This window comes from Ambystoma mexicanum, chromosome 1p (assembly GCF_040938575.1).
Source record: "Ambystoma mexicanum isolate Mex_15411 chromosome 1p, UKY_AmexF1_1, whole genome shotgun sequence".
Taxonomy (NCBI): domain Eukaryota; kingdom Metazoa; phylum Chordata; class Amphibia; order Caudata; family Ambystomatidae; genus Ambystoma; species Ambystoma mexicanum.
Window position 1 is genome coordinate 845,117,867 of NC_090921.1, and position 20,423 is coordinate 845,138,289.

The following is a 20,423-nucleotide window of genomic DNA, read 5'->3' on the forward strand; positions in this document are numbered from 1 at the left end:
CTATGACACACCAGCACATGTGGACATGGTGGCGACAGTACCGGTTCGATGACTGGGAGGAGTTACCATGGTGGGGAACAACCCCTTTATAGGACACCGACTATCCATGCACCCCCAAATAGGGCAGCCCACAGACGAACTTTATGTGTCCCCATCCTGTCGATCAAACCCAACCCTGCTTATGAACCTCACAAAGGGATGGCGATAGGTGACAAAACGTTTTCCTTTCTTGTTGACACTGTGGCGACTAGGTCATGTATTAGGGAGGGAACATTTAAGTTGTCAGGCAATGCCATGAACACTCAACGATTCTCTGGGGCTCGAGAAGTGGTTCCTTTTACTGATAACATCTATAGGAGATCACAACTTATCACTAGCCCTTCTTTACTCTCGACAGACACCAGTAAACATACTGGGACAAGCCATCATGAGCAGACTAAACAGGACTATTTCATTCACAGACCAGAACAGCGTGTGCTCAACACTCAACACCAGGCATACACATGTTAAATGTAAGGCAGATCGTCCAAGCATATTGTGGACGCACAGTACAGAGTGGGGTGCCAGTGGACCCACAGAAGTTTTAATATGGGGCCCGACATTGCCATCACATGGATGCCAGGCATTGCAGGAAAGGTGAGGAAAGTGCCAAACAAATACCTGTTCAGGTCAGAGACACCATTGGAGAAGCCAGACGGGACAATAGTGTCCATAGAGATAAAGGCAGTGTTGGCGAGGGAGGATTGGATTGCAGTACATGCAATGGATGACACCTGGAGGGCCTGGAGAGCAATTATGCAGTTGCAGAAGGGTGCAGGCTGACAACAGTGACAGATGATGAACTATCTGTAGAAGAGAGACAGGAATTGAAGATGGTGTTTGAAATTAGTGCAACATTCTGGTTACAGATCCATTACAGAGAGGTGCCACAGGGAATGGCAATGGCGCTGGAGGCACCGCCCACATTTTGGGAGGAGGACATGGCCAAGGTACCAGACAGTTTATGGAACACAAGTCTTTATGACGTGGGGTGCATAAAGAACATAGGAGGGGTGAAGATTAAACTGAATCCCGGAGCAATTTTTCCAAGAGTGAAGCAGTACTGCTTATCAAGGAGGCAGATGAGGGCATTTATGAGACAATTAAGGCCCTCATTGAGAGAGGAATTCTGGTACCATCAGAACCTCCATGCAAAACAGCAGTGTACCCAGTGTGCAAGGCCAATGGGGGAGTCATGGCGTTTTATTCAGGATTTAAGACCTCCTAACCACATTGTAGAAGCAGAGTATCTGGTAGCAGCAAACCCAGTGACAGTTTTGTGTAGCATTCCAGCAGAAGCTACCTGTTTCACGGTCATTGATCTAAAGAATGCATTATTTTCAGTGCCACTACACCCAGACTCACAAGATCTAACCAGTTTTATTTACTGAAACCAGAAGTGGAAATACACGTTTGCCACAGGGCTACTGCTAGTCACCATCCATCTTTAACAGAGAGATACAGATGGATCTAACGGAGACAGAAAGCACAGTTTTGCAGTATGTAGATGAGATTTTGATTTGCCGTGAGACAGAAGAGCAGTGCACAGACGACTCAGTGCACATGCTGACAATGTTAGCTGACAAGGGGTACAAGGTGGACAAAGCTAAACTACAGTACTGTCAGAAGGAGGTCCTATACATTGGACAGATGATATCCAAGGACGGCCAACAAATTGCCCCAAGGAGAGCAGAGACAATACATAACACATCCCCGCCCATGACAGTAAGGGAAATGCAGCAGTTCCTGGGGTTGTGCAATTACTGCAGAGCATGAGTATTTGACTACTTCACATACACAAGGCCACTAGTGGGCACACTGAAAGAAGCACAAAGGGGAACAAAGACACTGATCAGACCAAATAAATGACTGAGGCCTTTGAGGAACTGAAGGAAGCCATAAGTACAGCTACAGTGTTGGATAAAGAGAGTGATACAGGATGCCCTAGACCTCATCGCCCTGCCACATCTAGACACTCTATCAAACATGTTAGAAGAGCCTATAACCCTGTAAGAAGTCTTGGCCACTAAAGAACATTGCCTACAGGGAAAGCCCTAGGCAAAGACGGACTGACAGGCACATTTTATAAGGCCTACACGGACATGCCGGCGCCACTTCTCGCCAGGGTGTATAACGAGGCATATGAAGTAAGTATCCTCCCTGATAGCAGGAGGGTAGTCATGATGATCCCACTACTAAAGCCAAAGAAGGTAAACACAGATTGCGGCTCCTACAGACCAGTGTCCCTATTGAACTAGGACAGGAAGATCCTAACTGCAATCTTGGCATGCATACTTTGGAAAGTAATAACCACGCTGATCAATCAAGACCAGGCGGGATATGTCCTGGGGAGAAATATTAGAGAATATGCGATGCTTACACCATGTTATTTATAGCACTAGAAACAGCGAGTACCAGTGTGCTGTAGCTTTCTTAGACGCGACCAAGGCATTCGATTCTGTACATTGGGATTGGTTTTATGCCACTATGGTCAAGATGGGTATAAGGTCGCAACAGATGAAGTGGGTACAGTTAATATACACTAAACCGATGGCTAGGGTCAAGACAGGGGCCACGTATTCCGACAAATGGCAAGTGTATAAATGTATGATGCCAGGGTGTCCTCTGTCCCCTATGCTGTATATAATCGCGATGTAACCCATATCAGCCTATATGAGGCAGGAATACAGTGATGCTGGAATAGCAATAAACGGGGTGAGGCATATAGTATCAATGTATGCAGACGATACATTATTATACCTGTGCAACCCGACAGTAAATCTACAATATGTGCTAGAAATACTGGACAATTATGGCACACTGACCGGGATCAGAATAAATAAGGGCAAGTCATGTCTATTCCCATTGGCTGAGATGGTGACTCTGGCAGAGGAGGAGTTGCCAGCTCTCCCCCTGCCATGATCCTAAATCAGAACACGAATTCAACACAATACAGGCAAAAGAAGGGCTAATGAAATCAATGGATTTTTGTGGTAAACTGCCCCTGTCAAAGGCAGGAAAGGCGGCGTTGCTAAAAATGGTGGCACTACCAAGGTTAATGCATTGTTTCGGAAATGTCCCGTATCTAGATATAGGCCCTCATTAGGACCCAGGCGTTAAGGGGTTTACGGCGCCGACCCTTAACGCCTGATTCCAAGGTCCCTTTGCGGGATGGTGATTTTAACGCCTGCTTTTTGCAGGCGTTAAAACCCATGCCGCAAAGGGACCTTGGTGCTAATTACGCCACCGTAATTTACGGTGGCGTAATTAGCGCCTTTCCCCATTCCCATTATGCCCTATGGGGCAAAAATGGGAATGGGGAAGGGTAAAATGGGAAATGGGGCTTTACCGCCCCACTCACCTTGGAATGGGGCGGTAAATCCGCCATCCACCATGGTGTAAACATAGTTTACACCATGGTGGTAAGGGTACGACCCAGGCGGTAACTTACCGCCTGGGTCGTAATGAGGGCCATAGTTGTGTTCATAAAAATAGCCACAATAAAGAACTGAATGTAACATTGGTTGCGTTGATTCTAAGTGTGTCTTAGCCTTGTACAAAAGCCACAACTGTTTTGGAAAGTCAAGGATTACAACAACCTCCTCCGGACACTTTTGTGTAACGCCCCTTGTAACTTGGACGGTGTTCACAACCCGGTTCCTTTTTACTTGCTTTCATCATATCACCTTCAAATTTTTATGTTTTTACTTTAACATATCTATGTAATTTGCTTAAAGTATTGTTCTCATTACATGCATCCACTTATTAGGGCCGTGCACAGATACCAGACAATTAAGACAGTTGATTATTCACATTTAACCAGCTCTTGAAATTCCCCCTTGCTCTCAAAACCCCTTTTTCCAAAATCAAAGTAATTGGCATTGGACCTTGCACTCAAACACACATTTAATTATCCCAGAAAGCCCTCAAAATGTATATTTTATTCAGCAGATTATAAGAATGAATTAATAGAATTTGCACAATTAGGTGAAGTCTTTCTGTAAGTAAATAAAAAAGTAAACTAAGTAATATGTATATTGTGAAAGACATGGTCATTTTCTTGTGTCAATGCAAGATTTGCATGGTCAACTTCTGAGCGCAGTGTGAAAACCAGGCCAATAATAAGCTTAACTGGGGCAACTCTGGCATCTGATTTTTGGAACCGACATGGTTATTTTCTGTGAAAGTGCATACCACTTTTTGCAGAATCTAGAATGAACATATCTTTGTGTTTAAACTTTGTACAGAATGAGAAGGAAAAAAACGAGTAGGCAATTAGCTGGGGCAGTTTAGAACTGGCCTGGCAATAGAAATGGAAATACTGATAAATTGGCACATTGTGCTGAACAAATTTCAAAACACTATTGTAAATGTTATCATTGAATATCCTAACAAAATCTATTAGAGTTCTCATTTGAGCAACTCAGATATACTGGAACCTTGTGCCCAGAGTATCCATCTTTCTGCACACTAGCTACATATTCTAGCACTATATTTGAAGTGTGCAATAATATCACCTCCCACATAATGTAAAACATGTGTTGGGTATTGTATACTTTTATTTAAGACCGTTTTTTTGTGGTGGCGCATTCAATCAGGCATACATGTGCATGCTCTCATCTAATGGTCCTATTGCACATACATTTTGATGAGAGCATTATTTTCTTCAAAGAAATGCTCCTGTAATGTGGCAAAATGGCATTTGAAGTTCTGGACTCGCATGTGCTCCCTTTCAGAACTATATGCCTGTGACCTTTTATCCAACTTTACAAAATATTCTAAAAAAGTAGTTTCAGCCCGTTATTGAAAAAAAAAGTAATAAACAAAAAAGCCTGCTACCCCCAGGTAGGTTGTGAAGAGGAGGAAGGGGAAATACCCACTTAAATTCAGTATTTTAAGCACGTTAAGGCACTCTCCTCTTCCTTTTAACCTTTGAACATTTCAAACAAGTACCAATTTTCCACACTAGAACTCATCAGAAATCTGTGCTAGAAATTAAAGTTACTCACCATAATAATAATAATAATAATAATTTGGCATTTATATAGCGCTACAAACCCTCAGGTATCTGAGCGCTGCTTATTATTACCCACGGTGTGTGGTGCTCATTTATCGACCTCGGAAGGATGAAACGCTGAGTTTGGCGCTGCCGGGATTCGAACCTGCGTTCGCAGGCTCTGCACTGATGTCAAAGCGAGCGCTCTACTCGCTGTGCCACTTGACCGGCTTGATAGTCACTAAAGTACTCATAGTCCTTAGTCCCCTTTCCTACATCTTTGAGGGCGTCCTCCAACTTTTGACATGGAAATATTTAGCTTCCCCGTTAAGTTTAGTATAGCGTAGGGCATGGCAACGCTCCGGTGAGGCCCCACCCTCCAGCACCTCACCTCAGTGCCCTTTCAACACGGCATACTAGCAGGGGAAGGTGGGTGGGGCATATGGAGGAAAGGGGACCAAGGACTGAGTACTCATCACTACGGTGAGTAACTTTAATTACTCATATGTCCCGTCCCCTTTCTTCCATCCTTGTGGGTGATTCCACCGAACAAGAACATAGGCTGGAGCTGTGAAACCTGCCTCATTATATATATATATATATATATATATATATATATATATATATATATATATATATATGGGATACATTACTCACCGTAATCGTATTTCTGATGCTTGTATCTGCTTAGATTCACATGCTGTGCATAGGCCGACATCTTGTGGAAGCTGCGGAGTATTACAGTTTGTTTTTCGAAAATCGAAAATGGGCGTCGACACAGGCGTGCCAGTAATACTATCCCTAGTGTGACGTCCACTGTACCCAAGATCCCTCACGCGTCTAGGATCCTCAGATTGTATTTTTTCTGACATGAGGAAGCATGAGGAGTAGCGTGAGTACAGATAATCCAAGCAGATAGACAGAAAGGTAAGACTACAAGCAATCATGCGCCTTCTCTCGGAGGGGAGGAAGGGTGGGTCGCATGTGAATCTAAGCAGATACAAGCATCAGAAATACGATTACGGTGAGTAATGTATCCCTTCTGAGGCTTGTGGAATCTGCTTAGATCACATGCTGTGCATAGATTAGCGAGCAGTACCAGAAGAAGGAGGTGGGATGTGAGAAGGGTCATGAGCAAACAGGTGTCTTAGAACCGCTTGTCCCACTTGTGTATCTGTCTTGGAATGAGTGTCAATGCAGTAATGCTGAGTAAAAGTGTGAATAGAGCTCCAAGTAGCTGCTTTGCAAATGGTGTCGAGGGGAACATTTGCAATGAAAGCCAGAGTGGCACCAATGCCTCTAGTAGAGTGGGCCCTTGGCGTAAAAGGCAGAGTCTTTTCAGAAAGAGAGTAACACAGCTGTATACAGTTGATAATCCACTTCGAGATAGCGCCCTTAGAGACGCGATCCCCCTCTCTGCCTGTAGCTACGGAGACAAACAGTTGATCTGTTTTCCTTAGCGGTCTGGTTTTATTTACATAGTATAGGACCGCCCTACGCACATCTAGGGTGTGTAGTTTCACCTCAGCCGAGCTTTGCGGGTTTTGGAAGAAAGCCGGAAGCTCGATGGACTGGTTTACATGGAACTTGGATATGAATTTAGGTGAGAACCTAGGGTGTGTGCGTAAAACCAGTTTGTCCTTGTGGATAGTAAAGAAAGGATCCTGCACTGACAGAGCCTGAATGCCACTGACCCTTCTTATGGAGGTAATGGCTACTAAGAAGGCCGTTTTATAAGTCAGGTGTTTGAGACTACTTTTATGCATGGGTTCGAATGGGGTTCCCATGAGCTTAGCTAGCACCACGTTGAGGTCCCATCCTGGCGGTGGGTTCGAAATAGGAGGGTGAAGTCTCTTTACTCCTTCCATGAAGGCTTTAACCACTGGTACTTTCCACCACGAGACCTTGTTATGGGATGTGGTGTAAGCCGAGAGGGCTGCCAGGTGTACTTTCAGCGAGTTAAAAACCAACCCTGCATCCAGCAGGTGGAGCATGTATGTCACAACGTTGGAAGGAGTGCAATCAACCGGGTTGATTTGTTTATTCTGGCACCAGATAACGAATCTTTTCCACTTATCAAAGTAACAGTGCCTTGTATTTGGTTTCCTGGACTCTTTTAGAATGTCCATACACCTCTGTGGTAATTTGAGATGTCCAAACTCTATGACTTCAGGAGCCATGCTGCTAGGTTCATAGAGTTGGGTTCCTGATGCACTGTTTGACCCTGTTGCTGGGACAGTAGGTTGTACCAGGCTGGGAGTCTGATGGGCTCGCACACCGCCATCCTGCGTAGGTGTGGAAACCATGGTTGTCTCGCCCACATGGGAGCAACTAGGATGAGCGTCATCGATTCCTTGTTCATTTTGTACACCACTTTCCTGATGAGAGGAGTTGGTGGAAAAGCGTACGCAAACATCCCTGACCAGTTCATCCACAGGGCATTCCCTTGGGAGTCTGGCTGGGGGAACCTGGATGCAAATCCTGGGCATTGTTTGTTTTCGCTTGTGGCGAATAGGTCTATAGTGGGGAAACCCCACTGAGAGAAGAGATCTTCTACTACGTTTCTGTGAAGGACCCATTCGTGTTCTTCTGGGAGGGAGTCTCTGCTTAGAGCATCCGCTAGGGAATTGAGCTCCCCTGGAACATGTTGTGATGACAGGAAGATGTTCCGTCTGAGTGCCCATATCCATATTTTCTGGGCAAGCTTGGACAGATTTGGCGAACGAGTCCCCCCTTGCTTGTTCAGATAGAACATGGCTGTCGTGCTGTCCGTCCTGATCTGCACCGACAAGTTCAGTAGATGGGGCTCGAAGGCCTTTAGCGCTCGGAATACTGCCAGAAGCTCTAGCAGATTGATGTGGTTCTTGGCTACTGAGTGAGACCAGAGACCCTGAGCTGTGTGGTGGAGATGGTGAGCTCCCCACCCAGTCAGGCATGCATCTGTAGTCACCACGGCTTGTACTTCGGGATCGTAAAAGGGTTTCCCCTTTGCGAGATTCTCTCTTGTCCACCAGTGTAGGCTCTGTACGAGTGTTGGCGAAACGACCACTAGATCGTCCCACTGACCACTTGCCTGAGACCACTGTTTCGCCAACCATTCTTGCATGGGACGCATGCGCAGACGCGCGTGGGGGACCAGGTAAATGCATGACGCCATCATGCCCAGTAACCGCATAGCTTTGCGTACTGTTATCTGTTGACCTGACTGATAATGCGGAATTTGCCGAAGTATATTCCGAATTCTCTCTTCCGAAGGGAAGGTCAATCCTTTCTGAGTATCTAGGATAGCTCCTAGAAACTGTTTTGAGGTGCTTGGCACCAGACTTGACTTTTTCTCGTTGATAGAGAAGCCTAATTCGTGGAGGAGGTCGATAGTCCTCTGAATGTTTGACCTGCAAATTCCTGGGGTTTCCCCCGTTATGAGCCAGTCGTCCAGATAAGGGTACACCGGGATTGCCTCCCTGCGTAGGTGTGCAGCTGCCACCGCCAGTACCTTGGTGAATACCCTTGGTGCTGAAGCTATCCCGAAGGGCAGTACCTTGAATTGGTAGTGGCGACTGTCCACCTTGAAGCGTAAGTACTTTCTGTGCGCTGGGAGCATGGAAATATGAAAATAAGCATCTTTCATATCCAAGGTTGCCATGTAATCCCCCTTTTTTAGGAGGGGGATTACCTCTTGTAGCGTGGTCATACGGAATTTTTGGGGCTTGACATACTTGTTGGCAGGCCGTAAATCCAATACTGGGCGCATTGTCAAATCTTTCTTTGGCACAAGGAAGTAAATTGAATAGATACCCTTGTTTACCTGGTGTCCTGGGACGAGTTCTATCGCGTCCTTTTCTAGCAGAATGGCGATCTCCTCGAGAAGGATCCTTTGATGCTCTAGGGAGTGCACTCTTTGTCGTGGAGGATGGTTCCGGGGACGCTGCAGTAGTTCTATACAATATCCTGCGGATACTGTTGACAGCACCCATCTGTCTGAGGTGATCCCTTCCCAAGCTTGGGTGAAGGTGGAAATGCGTCCCCCTACTGGGGTTGCGTGACAAGGGACCCTGAACTGAGCGTCACTGTTTTGGTGGAGGCGTGCCACCTCCCTTGTTGGGGCTGCCTCTGCCTCTTCCACGACCTCTCTTGTTACCCCTGCCGTAACTCTGGGTAGACTGCTGGTTGTTATTCCATTGTGTACCCTGTCCCTGGGCATAGTTGCCTCTTTGTGAATTTTGGCCGCGTGGGCGACGAAAATTACTGTTCCCCCTCTGGTTAGGGGGTTTGTTGGTAAGCTGGCCAAGGGATTTGAGAGTCTCATATTCATCTTTGGCATTTTTAAGTGCGTCTTCGACCGCTTTCCCAAACAATAGGTCGGGTTCCACTGGCTTGTCTATTAAAGAAGCCTGGGTTTCTGTCTTGAATCCCGACTGCCGTAACCACGCATGTCTCTTGATAACCGTACCCTCTGCTATCAATCTCCCTGCGTTGTCAGCGGCGTCGAAAGTTGCTTTTAAAATGCAACCAGACACGGCTCTCCCCTCTGCCGAGATCCGAGCCAGCTGGCCCTTTAACGGTTCTGGAGCAGAGGCAATGAGCGCCGCGACTTCTTCCCATTGATGGCAATTGTAACTAGCCAACAGGGTGGTGGAATTCGCAATCCTTGCTTGGTAGGCGGACGTTGAGGCTACCTTCCTGCCAAACCCGTAAAGTTTTTTGCTCTCCTTGTCGGGAGGAGCTTCTGATGAAGATAAGGGCGTGCCAGCCCTTTTTCTAGTGTTGGTAACCACTAGGGAATCTGGTTTAAGATGTCCCCTTATATACAGAGGGTCAGACTGGGCTGCCCGGAAAATCTTTTCAATTCTGGGGTTGACAGCTCTGGTGAGGTTAGGATTCACCAGGGAAGGATCTATTCTTCGTTGGATGGACTTGAGGATAGGGATGGTCTGAGCGACCGGTCTCCTTTCTCCTACAAACTCCTCCGCGAAGTCCCTTTCCTCCTGTACACCGTGGGTGTCGATGTGGAAATGTTCCGCTGCTCGAGCGAGAACCTCGTTGAGGAGGGGCTGGTTATCAACTGGAGAGTCGGTAACTGGGGCTTCGCTTTGTACTGGGGAATCTACTCTGTAAATTTCCTGCTCATTTTCTCCCTCCTCCAGGTCCTCATCCTCTGCAAGGTAATCTGTCCCGGTTTGTTCTTCCATAAATTCAAACTCCTGGTCCTCTTCAGGGAAAACTTGTCCCTGGTAACTGGGGAGTGGAGTAGAATATGGAATGGAGTAAGGCTGAACCTCGAGGGGTTCAGGTCTTTCGAACCGGGGCTTTTTACTTAGCGGGATAGGATCGGAGGAGCCTGAGGGTGTGGCCCCTTGAGGGTTATATGAAAGAAAATGTTCTGGGTTCTTATCATAAAAATCAGCCAAGGAAGACATCCTAGACATAACCCTGTCTATGTCTTCACTGGACCATTCCCTGGAACAGGGTATTACTTTAGTAGGTGATGATTTATGGGACTTTTCAAGGGTAGACTTGTGTTTGCTTGTCTGCCTAGGGTGAGAGGATGGCTTTACAGGAGTGGAAGGCTGTGCTTTCCGCTGCTTCCCCCCCTCCCCGTGCGTGGAAAAATGTTTTCCCTGTCCCTTGGAGGCCCCAGAGACTTTCGACGCCTGGCGCTGAGGGTCTGGAGAGGTATCTGTGTGCTTTCGTGGGGCCTCACTGGTGTTAACCGCGGTCTCGGTATCTTGGAGCGCGGCCTGGGGGTGGAAGTCGTCTTCGTCTCCCGACGATCGAACTTCCGTTAATGTGTGTAGCGAGGCACTCTTGGCAAGAGTGGATGATTGCCTTGCGTCGTGAGGTGATCTCGATCGAGAGCGCCCAGAGGACACCGAGTCGGACCGTTCTTTTTGTGCCTCTTTCCGTGAAGTCGACGTCGTCGAGGTCCGGTTGGTCTTAGTGTGTTTAGTGTGTGTTAGGTGTGTAGCGCTTGCGTCGCCGGGGGTCTTCCCCATAGCCGCCCTGCCGGACGACCTTCCGAGGTCGGGGACCTGCGCTCGCCGGCTGTCTTTCGACGCCGTAATGCCCTCGCCGTCCGAAAGTACGGCGTCGCTGCCATCGCTGAAGGCGCCCTCCGCTGCCATGGCCTCCTGCCTGGCGTGGTGGGCCCAACGCTTTGTCGAACGGTCCTTAAGTGTCTTAGGTTTAAACCTACTACACGCTCTGCAGTTCGCTTCGGGGTGATCCCTTGGCAAGCAGAGATTGCACGTGGCGTGCCTGTCGACCCAAGGGTATTTGCGATTGCACTTGGGGCAGAATTGAAAAGGGGTACCCTCCATACGCACCTTAAAGCAGCGGGCTGCTAAGTGTAGGAATATATAAAATGTAACTATATATCAAGAGTGAAGAGTATGTACCACCCCCCACTCTCCCTACTTGTAAGGGCCGAGGCCAGCGGCCTACTAGGCCCGGGCCGAGGCCAGCGGCCTTCCGAGGCCCAGATCCGTCGTGCAGCAGTCGACGGTCGATGACTTCTCCAGCCGTCGTCGAGGTCGAGGGTCGACGTTGGGGTGGGGAAGGGAATGAATAAGAATTATAATTATAATAACAGCAAAAGTATGGCTAAGGCCAGGGAACTCCGCAAGATGCTTCCGACCAGTATGGCGGAAAAAAACAATCTGAGGATCCTAGACGCGTGAGGGATCTTGGGTACAGTGGACGTCACACTAGGGATAGTATTACTGGCACGCCTGTGTCGACGCCCATTTTCGATTTTCGAAAAACAAACTGTAATACTCCGCAGCTTCCACAAGATGTCGGCCTATGCACAGCATGTGATCTAAGCAGATTCCACAAGCCTCAGAAATATATATATATATATATATATAAGCAAAAAGTTTCTTCAGAACCACCTGACTAAACTCTGCATCATGTCTGGAGCTGGTGTCCAGTGAGTAGTGCTTATAGAAGGCTGATGGAATGGCCCAAATATCCACCTTGCTGATGACATCCCAAGAAGCATGACTCTGAAATGAGACGCCTGCGCCTCCCTGCTGGGGACAAGGGCGGTGAGCCCACAATCGCTAGTTGCCTTCCTGGAGGGGGGGCTCCTTGCCACCAACTGAATGCGGCCTCGGCACTTGAGAAGGAGGCACAAACTCCCAATAGCCCCCACTACACGTGGTTTGCTCAACTTGCTGTGCCTTAGGCTCCATTCCGGGGCTCCTTGAAGATGTACTCCCTCCTCTGTGTCGCCTCTGCTGTCAGCTGCGGCCCGATCTGTCACCTGCCTCCCCCTGGGGGCCGCCATGGGGGATGAGCGAAACAACCCCCACTGGGGCCCACTAGAACAGCCCCCCTGCCTGACTAAACATGCTAGCCTCCCTGGGAATCCGAGGCCCCTGGAACCACTGCTGTTTTCCCCCAACAGTGGGAGTGTCGCCTCCTTCAGCCTCCTGGGGCGCCCCTGCCCACCTTCCATCTTCCATCTTCATCAGCCGGGAGGAGCCTGCCACCGCCTCCCACACCCCGGATTCCTGCGGCAGTTGGTGAGTCATGAGCTTGTAACCACCTTACTCCTGGTTGTCCCCTGTGCCCTCTTTATCAAGGCAACACCATTACTACCAGAAGGCAAAGAAGAACACCCTACCCACTCAACTTCCTGGGGTGCCCCGGTCCACTCTACCTCCCCTGCCACCGCAACCCCCAGATCCCGTGATTCTTGGCAGCGATTGCGTATCTGCCAGTGAGTCATCTGGCGCCCTCTCCACAGGCCCATACGCCGACTTGTTGCAAACTCACCAGGAGTCGCCCCCTCACCTCGAAGCAATGGCCAAAGCTCCGAAACCCTCTAAATCTGCGGACATCTCCACTATGCTGCCAGCTTCGTAGAAAGGAAAGAAAACAGATCTCCCCAAACTTACACCCCAGAAGGCCACCGAAGACAAAGGGACCCTTGCAACCAAAGAGGACCTCCAGGCCTTCATGTCCGACATCAAATCGTTATTTAGATCCTGTATGACGGAACTCACTGCAAAACTAGAGCAAACAGAGCAACGGATCACCAGCATCGAACACAGGGTGGGGGAAGCTGAGGAACTAGCCTTCGACCACTCTAACTCACTCACGGATATGCAACGCTCCATCCAGACATTAATGGACAGAACCGAAATCCTCGAATTCAAACAAAGCTATGGAAAGTCGCTCCCAACGCAATAACCTGCGCATCAGAGGGGTGCCCTCACCAGTCCCTGACGAGGAGCTCCCTGAGTACATAAGCAATTTCTGTCAGTCTCTGCTGCCGAATCTGGACGAGGCTCAGCTCCTAATTGATCATACCCACAGACTGCGCCTCCGCCGAGGAACCGACATGGACTCTTCTCCGGATGTACTCACAAGAGTTCACTTTTATACCACCAAGGAGGCCATCTCAGCGATAGGCTGATCAAGTGATGAACTATCTTTCCAGGGCTCTCCACTCCAGATTTTCCAGGACATCTCTCCTCTAACGCTGCAGAAGCGCAGAATGCTCCATCCACTCACTCTCTTCCTCCGAGACCAACAGATCCGTTACCGATGGCTATTCCCCACAGCACTACAATTCACTCACCAGGGCACCCCTCAAACCATTAGCCACCTCCATCACACAGCATGAATCCTGCGCCCGGCCCCCCCCGCTCTGAGGGCACAGGGCCGCTCTCCCTAGCCAAACTAGCCCTGCCCCAGACACAACCTCCCCCAAGCTGAGACAGACGCCCTGGACAAGAGTACAGAGAAGCCGCAAACCCAAATGATGATTAAGGACACTCCCAAAGATTACATAGCATAGGAACCACTTAAGCTCCCCTAAGCCAGCGGCAGACCCCTTGCGGTCCATACCCTCCTCCAAGGTGGATGTCACCTTATTACCCTTGGAGAGAATTTCTACCATGTTGGCTACTGTTAGCCTGGATGGTGAGGGGCCCCACCGAAGGATTAAAATCGGTCCCCCTCGCCATATTGTTGCCCCCCGGTTAGAGGTCTAAGTTGGAAGTTTGTGCCTCCCTTTGGAGGCCTCTTCAAAAACCCCAGCCTAAGGAGAACCCAACAGAGCATACTTCCCATGGCTATGGCTGACCCTGCCCCTCCCCACACGGCGAGACAACACGGAAGACCTGCCCCCACACTGGAAACTGAAGTTCACCACCTTAAATGTCAGCGGCCTAAACCCCCCCCCCCCCACCCCGAAGAGGAAATCTATTCTACAATTGCTACAAGATGAGGGATCCTCTGTAGCTTTTTTGCAGGAGACTCATCTGGTGCCAGCAGACTTCTCTTGTCTATGCAGCAGATCTTTCCCTCTACAATATCTGGCATCCAACGACACCAAAAAGGGCAGCACGGCCATTCTCTTGGCGAAGAACTTGAACCTGCAAATTCTGGATATGCTAGATGCCAGGAGGGCCGCTTTGTTGCAAATAAATGCCTCATCTTTGGCCAACTCTACACCCTCATCTCGGCTTATGCCCCGAATAATCATCAGGAAGGATTCTATCGGGACGTGGCGGAGTCCCCTGCTCCTATTCATTGAAGGGCAGGTCGTCATAGGGGGTGACTTTAATGAAGCCCCGGACCCCTTTGAAGACAGATCGCATCCTCCATCCCCCAGGGACATAAAGCTAGCAACGGAACTGCTCCACCCGTTTCAGACGCTAAACATCGACACCTGAAGAGTGTTGTACCCAGAAGTAAAAGACTTCTCTTTCTACTCATATGTACACCACACCTTCTCCAGAATTGATTTACTTTTGGCCTCCCTGGAACAAGACAGGGCTGCCCTCTGTCCCCCTGCTTTTTGCCCTAGCCATGGAGCCCTTGGCCCAGCAGATTCGCCAAAACCCCGGGATCAAAGGCCTGCAGATAGGCCCCACGCAACATAAAATTGCGCTCTACGCAGACAACGTGCTACTGAACATCAGCAACATCGCGACCTCCATGAAGACGGCCTTAACCGAGTTCCAGGATGTGGGAGAGTGGCAGGGTTTGCAATCAACTTTGGAAAAAGTCATGGCCCTAGGGGTAGGACTGAGCCCAGACGAAAGGGCAAACCTAGAGCGACAAAGCCCGTTCCAGTGGAGTACCAAGTCTATTCCATACTTAGGGGTTCAGATCCCCGCCCACCCAGCAAAAGTATACCAAACAAACTTTCCTCCCCTCTTTGAAGAACTGGAAAGGAACCTAACCTGCTGGCAATCACAAGAAATCTCTCTCCTAGGCCGCATTACAGCATGTAAGATGAACCTTCTCCCACGGTTTCTCTACGCCTGCTCTTCTCCCCCCATCTCAATCCCGCTCTCCCCGCTGCAGCGGCTTCAATGGAAAATAATTGACTTTACTTGGAAAGAGAAGAAAGCACGTATTCCCCGAAGAACTGTGATGGGTAGCTCGAAACTGGGCGGATTAGGTGTTCCGGACCTTCGTAAATACCAAATAGCAGCACAACTGGCCCACTTCCAGGCATGGGGACTCGCCCTGGGGCACCCAAAGTGAGTGGAGATCGAATAGACCCGCCTCGCTCTCCCTCTCCGCTTCTTACCATTCATCCCCTCCTCCCTACGCCGAGCCTGACCAGATATGCTGCCTCCATAAAACAATCAATGAAGGCCTGGGATTGGGCCCGCAGACGCATGAACATTCCTGGGGAACTGTGCTCCCTCTCCCCTATTTTCCTCAACCCAGCCTTTTCCCCGGTCGCCTGCCCCAAAAACTTTGGAAACTGGGTATCGGGTGGTCTCAAGACCCTGGGACAACTCTTCGAGGGGGACACTCCCAATACATTCGAACAATGCAAGCAAGCTTTTCATCTAACAGAAACAGACAGGTTCACCTATGCCCAACTGAGGCACTGGTGCACCCACCTCCAGACGCGAGCAGCAGCAACCTGAGCCCCCGCCCCACTGGAACTTACAGTAACTGACCCGCCAGCCCGGGGGAAGATCTCGGCCCTCTACAAACTATTACAGGAGGACTCTTTTCGCGTCAAGCCCTCTTACATGACTCAGTGGGAAGCAGACCTGGGCCACAGTATAGAGGGCCATACCTGGACAGACATCTGGACAAGGACGCGTACAGCCTCCCCTTGCATCACCAACCGGGAAAGCGCCCACAAACTAGTGTTGCGCTGGTACTTCCCTCCCCACCACCTTCACCACTTTCAACAGGCTCTGGACCCACAATGCTGGCGCCGCTGCGGCCTTCCAGGGTCCTATTTTCAAATGTGGTTGTCATACCCCAGGGTAAGAGAGTTCTGGACCCAATGCCTGGCTACAATAAAAGATATCACCCAAACAACGATCCCACTGACCCCCGAGCAGGTTCTCCTAGGGATCCCGATCCCAGATGCCTACCCGAGGACAGGTCGGAGGGCAGCACTGATAACCCAACTCCTGCTGGCAGCCAAGATCATGGTAGCATGCACTTGGAAGTCCGCGGAGGGCCCCTTGACAACCCTCTGGTGGATCAAAATCTGGGACATCCTAATAGCAGAAAAGGTCACTGCGGGTCTTCTCCACCGCTTCCTGAACATCTGGACACCACTATTGGACTATGACCAGAACTTCCCAGCCCCAACATATAAACTGCGTCTGATCGCAAGAGCCCTCCACTCAACCAGCGAACACTCAGAGCCTGGCCTGACCCAATGAAACTGAAAATGAGGACCCACTTTGTGATGCCGGGGGCGGGATAGGGGCAATGTCATTCTATGTTGATGGTGTGGGATCGCAAACAAATGTTGATGTGCATGTTCTCCTTGGTGCTGTGGAATAAATTAACAAATAATAAAAAAATAAAAAAACCTCTCCATGCTCCAGGTTCTCCATGTCCATTGGACGTGGGGAGGTTCATTAAAAGAATATGGAAAAATCCCTAGAGTCGTTCAGGAGTCTACTCTTCCCTATAGAAAGCTCTGTCATTTCAGTAGTGCAGATTAACATTTTTTATTTTGTGTGTGAGAAAAGGAAAGAGAAGAATACTATTTAAATACATATTACCCAAGCATAATTATTTGTTGCCTCCTGCAGGGAATGCACTTGATTGCAGGTTCTACAGATAACTTGAACATGGAAACGTCCTATTTTAATTTTGAAGACATTTGGGATATATTTATCATGTTTCTGTAGAAGGGCATTTAAAAAAGTGCCTTCCCTTACAGGAAGCTCCAATGGATTATAGAAGTACAGCATAAAATAAGCAACAAGGAGGTGCAATTACACAGAAGTGTCCAGGGAACTGAAAGAGGGAATGACAATGTGTATAAGGGGAATTGCAAGGGGCAAGATAGGACAACGGAAAGATGGGCGCGAGAGGAATAACGCAATTGAAATCAAGGGTCGGAAAGACATGACAAGAGGGACAGTCTTGGGAGAAGGTGCCCTATATGGGAAAGATTTGGGACTGGGAACGTTAATACCTTGTGCTTGCCCTTCAGCATCAAATCCTGAATGACGTCTGCTTAAAATACTCTATTAAGGATCTCTCAAGAAAAATATCCTGAGTGACAGCTCTCAAGTGACAATGGGTTGGTTCTGCCCACATCCTGTTCTGAAGTGGTCCACAAACGCAATAGAATTTCGCTAAAGAGACACCTACTGTACGTGCCAAAACAGAAAAGAAAACCTCTCATTTCTTAATATGCAAATCTAAGACCTTTCCAGAAGCATGTTCACAAGAGTGGGCTTCAAAGAACCACTAAACAAGGATGCATTCAAAATTAGAGATAGCTGGTGAAATGAAATACCCTGTAATTATTGACCAATATCCAGGAAATTAGCATACTTAAAAAATGTATCCAACAATAAAAACATTTAAATAGCTTAACATACATGACAATTCTGAATCTTTAAACCTTGGAGGACATGAAGAGTCCAGTTTGTATATGCTTTAACTTGGTGGTTATAACGTTTTATTGTTACACTACATTAAATTATAAGGTAGTTACCTCTGGCGTTAAGGCATTGTTGTCAGATGTTTGACTAGACAGTAGGATGTGTGTAAAACCCTCTTCTTTCCTCACCACAATGTCTCGGAACCGGCAGCTAGTTTCATTCTGTCGAACACTATACCTTAGTCTCTTATCGAAAACATAATCTTTATCCACTTCAAGTTTTCTTTTAACCGGGCTGTGTAGATGAATCCCTCCATTTGGAAGTGAAGAACCTTAAAACACAGAAATTATCATTGAATTGAGCAAAGTGAATTGGGCACAGTTAGAAAAAGAAAAACAAGAAAACATCTAGAATTATAAATGAAGGTCGGAGCCATAGGAAAAACAAAATGTCCTCCATCAGCATACACACATCTATAAGCAAACTTATTGACAGGTGGGTGGGTAGGTGGGGGTCTCTACCTTCGTTAATGGTATGTAATTGTACATTTTGCTGTACTATTGAACCAGAAAAGTAAACAAAATAAACGTTTTAGAGGTTCCATATCATTTCCACGAAGTAAATTACTTTGTGGTAATTTATTTGGTGGAAATTACTTAAAAATAGTTTATTTTTTCATTTTATTTTCATGGTGTGTTTCCCTCCAGTTCACCTTACTCCATCATTAAAACCCTGATCCTAAACCCTTCACCACCCCCTTTCACCTCTTAACCCACAAATGCATACATCTCAAAGTAATTTCAAAGAAATGTATGGGAGACCGTTCCAGAAAATCAAACTGCAAAGTACATTTAATGGTTTGTTGAAAGTACGTTTCATGAGATGGGGGGAAAAAAAAAAGTGTACGTGTGACTCATTTCTTTTACAAACAATATACATTTACAGACAATTCTATAGCAGGGGCAAAAGGGGCAACATGGAATTTCAAAGCCCAGTTTAATTGCCAAACTAGGGCACATTTTTCTGAAACTATTGTAAACTGAGAGTTCGGGTTCTGTTGGGAAGGGAATAACCCCATCCCACCCACCTAGGCGCTTTAGTGTGAGGCAAGTCCCATTGGAAGACCTGTGATAGACAAGGGGGGACACAATAATGTTATGCAAAATTTAGATGTTTAGATTTAGTGCACGTATATAAGGAGACACCATTTTTGTAGCCAGAATCGAAGCATGGGGCCTGCAAAGCCATGCAGTGTTTGGTATGTTCCACATGGTTCACAAGTCTGAAGGGGAAATTTGAACAGGCCCAAGAGCTGACGGGAGAGGCCCACGCTGCTAACTTCCACAGAAACTTCCCTTTGTTCTAGAATTGTTGCCAATGTTTGTTCCAAGAAAGAATGTGCCCTGCAAGGCCACGAGACCGTGTTAGGCAGCGTGATGCATGCGTTATCACAAACAGGCAAGCAAAAGCCTCTGACCCCCCCACCAGCCAGCTACGAGTTATGGCCCCTAGAACCACTCAGACCCCTGAATTCCGAAGACACCAGTTGACCGCAGACCACCGACCATAAACCAAAGCTAAAAAAAGATCCAAGAGAATTGCCAACCTACTTTTATTTCATAATGACATGATTTGTGATGCAAGGTACAGGGAGGGATACATTATAGTTCAAAAGTGAGGGTGGAAGCCTTGGAAGCCGAAAGATGCAGTTAGGATGAGTCAAATGTGTGAGGGTCAGAGTGACCTTGGGACTCCCACTGTACCAGCTTATGCTCATGCCAGGTTCCCTGTATAATGAGTAGCATTGTTAGCAATTGTATCTAATTGGTTCTTCAACCTTGCTTCCCTGGAGATGAGCCCAGCCGACTCCACGTGACGGAAGATGGACCGACGGGGCTGGGACCAATGGCCTGGCATCCCCTATGGAGTAGGCTGACCATGTATAGGGTTGCACCAACCAGCCGTGCAGCTTTTCACTGTATATGAATGACGCTATGTACCCTTTTAAGTCTCTGCTTGCACCATTGTTCTTCAGAACGTTCCTCGTCAGCAGAGTTCTTTGCTGACGCACCTATTTTTGTAGAAAAACTGGTTATCCTTGCAAGAGTTTCTTGGCCCTTTTTCCCTAGCGGGTTGTATTTTTTCTGGTTTGAGCATGTAGGGGCGTGCCTTCAATTGGCGACCCCGAAGTGATCCCAGCGCCAGCCACCTCCCGTAACTGCAGAGGTTTCCAGGCCACTTCTACAGAGCGGCCACGCTTACCTACAGCGAACATCCCTGAAAAACACGTATTCCAGATGGCTTTTACAGGAGCAGTCTTGTCAAAATTCCTGTCTGCTCTTTGGAGCGGGGAATGGATCAGAGGAGAGTGCAGGCTGGTTTTATTGGGAACCCCGTGATGGAGGAGTTCAGTGGAACACGAGCATGTGAATATAAACTTGCAAGTGATAACAAGTAGGGGCTGGGTGTATGGGAGAGTGTGGTTGGCTTTATTTTCTGTTTTTTTTTTTTTTTAAGGAGAATATTAAGGAAAGGAAAATGGAATG

The 20,423-nt window shown here is 48.0% G+C and overlaps 1 protein-coding gene across 2 annotated transcripts in view; it reads right to left on the minus strand.

Moving 5' to 3' along the window:
- Positions 1–20,423, minus strand: part of CDYL2 (chromodomain Y like 2) — a 990,342-nt gene that overhangs the window by 844,040 nt on the left and 125,879 nt on the right. For both annotated transcript variants that reach the window (XM_069652860.1, XM_069652864.1), the window contains exon 3: positions 17,991–18,208. In XM_069652860.1, the coding sequence (XP_069508961.1) occupies positions 17,991–18,208 (218 nt within the window). The remainder of the gene's footprint in view (positions 1–17,990; positions 18,209–20,423) is intronic.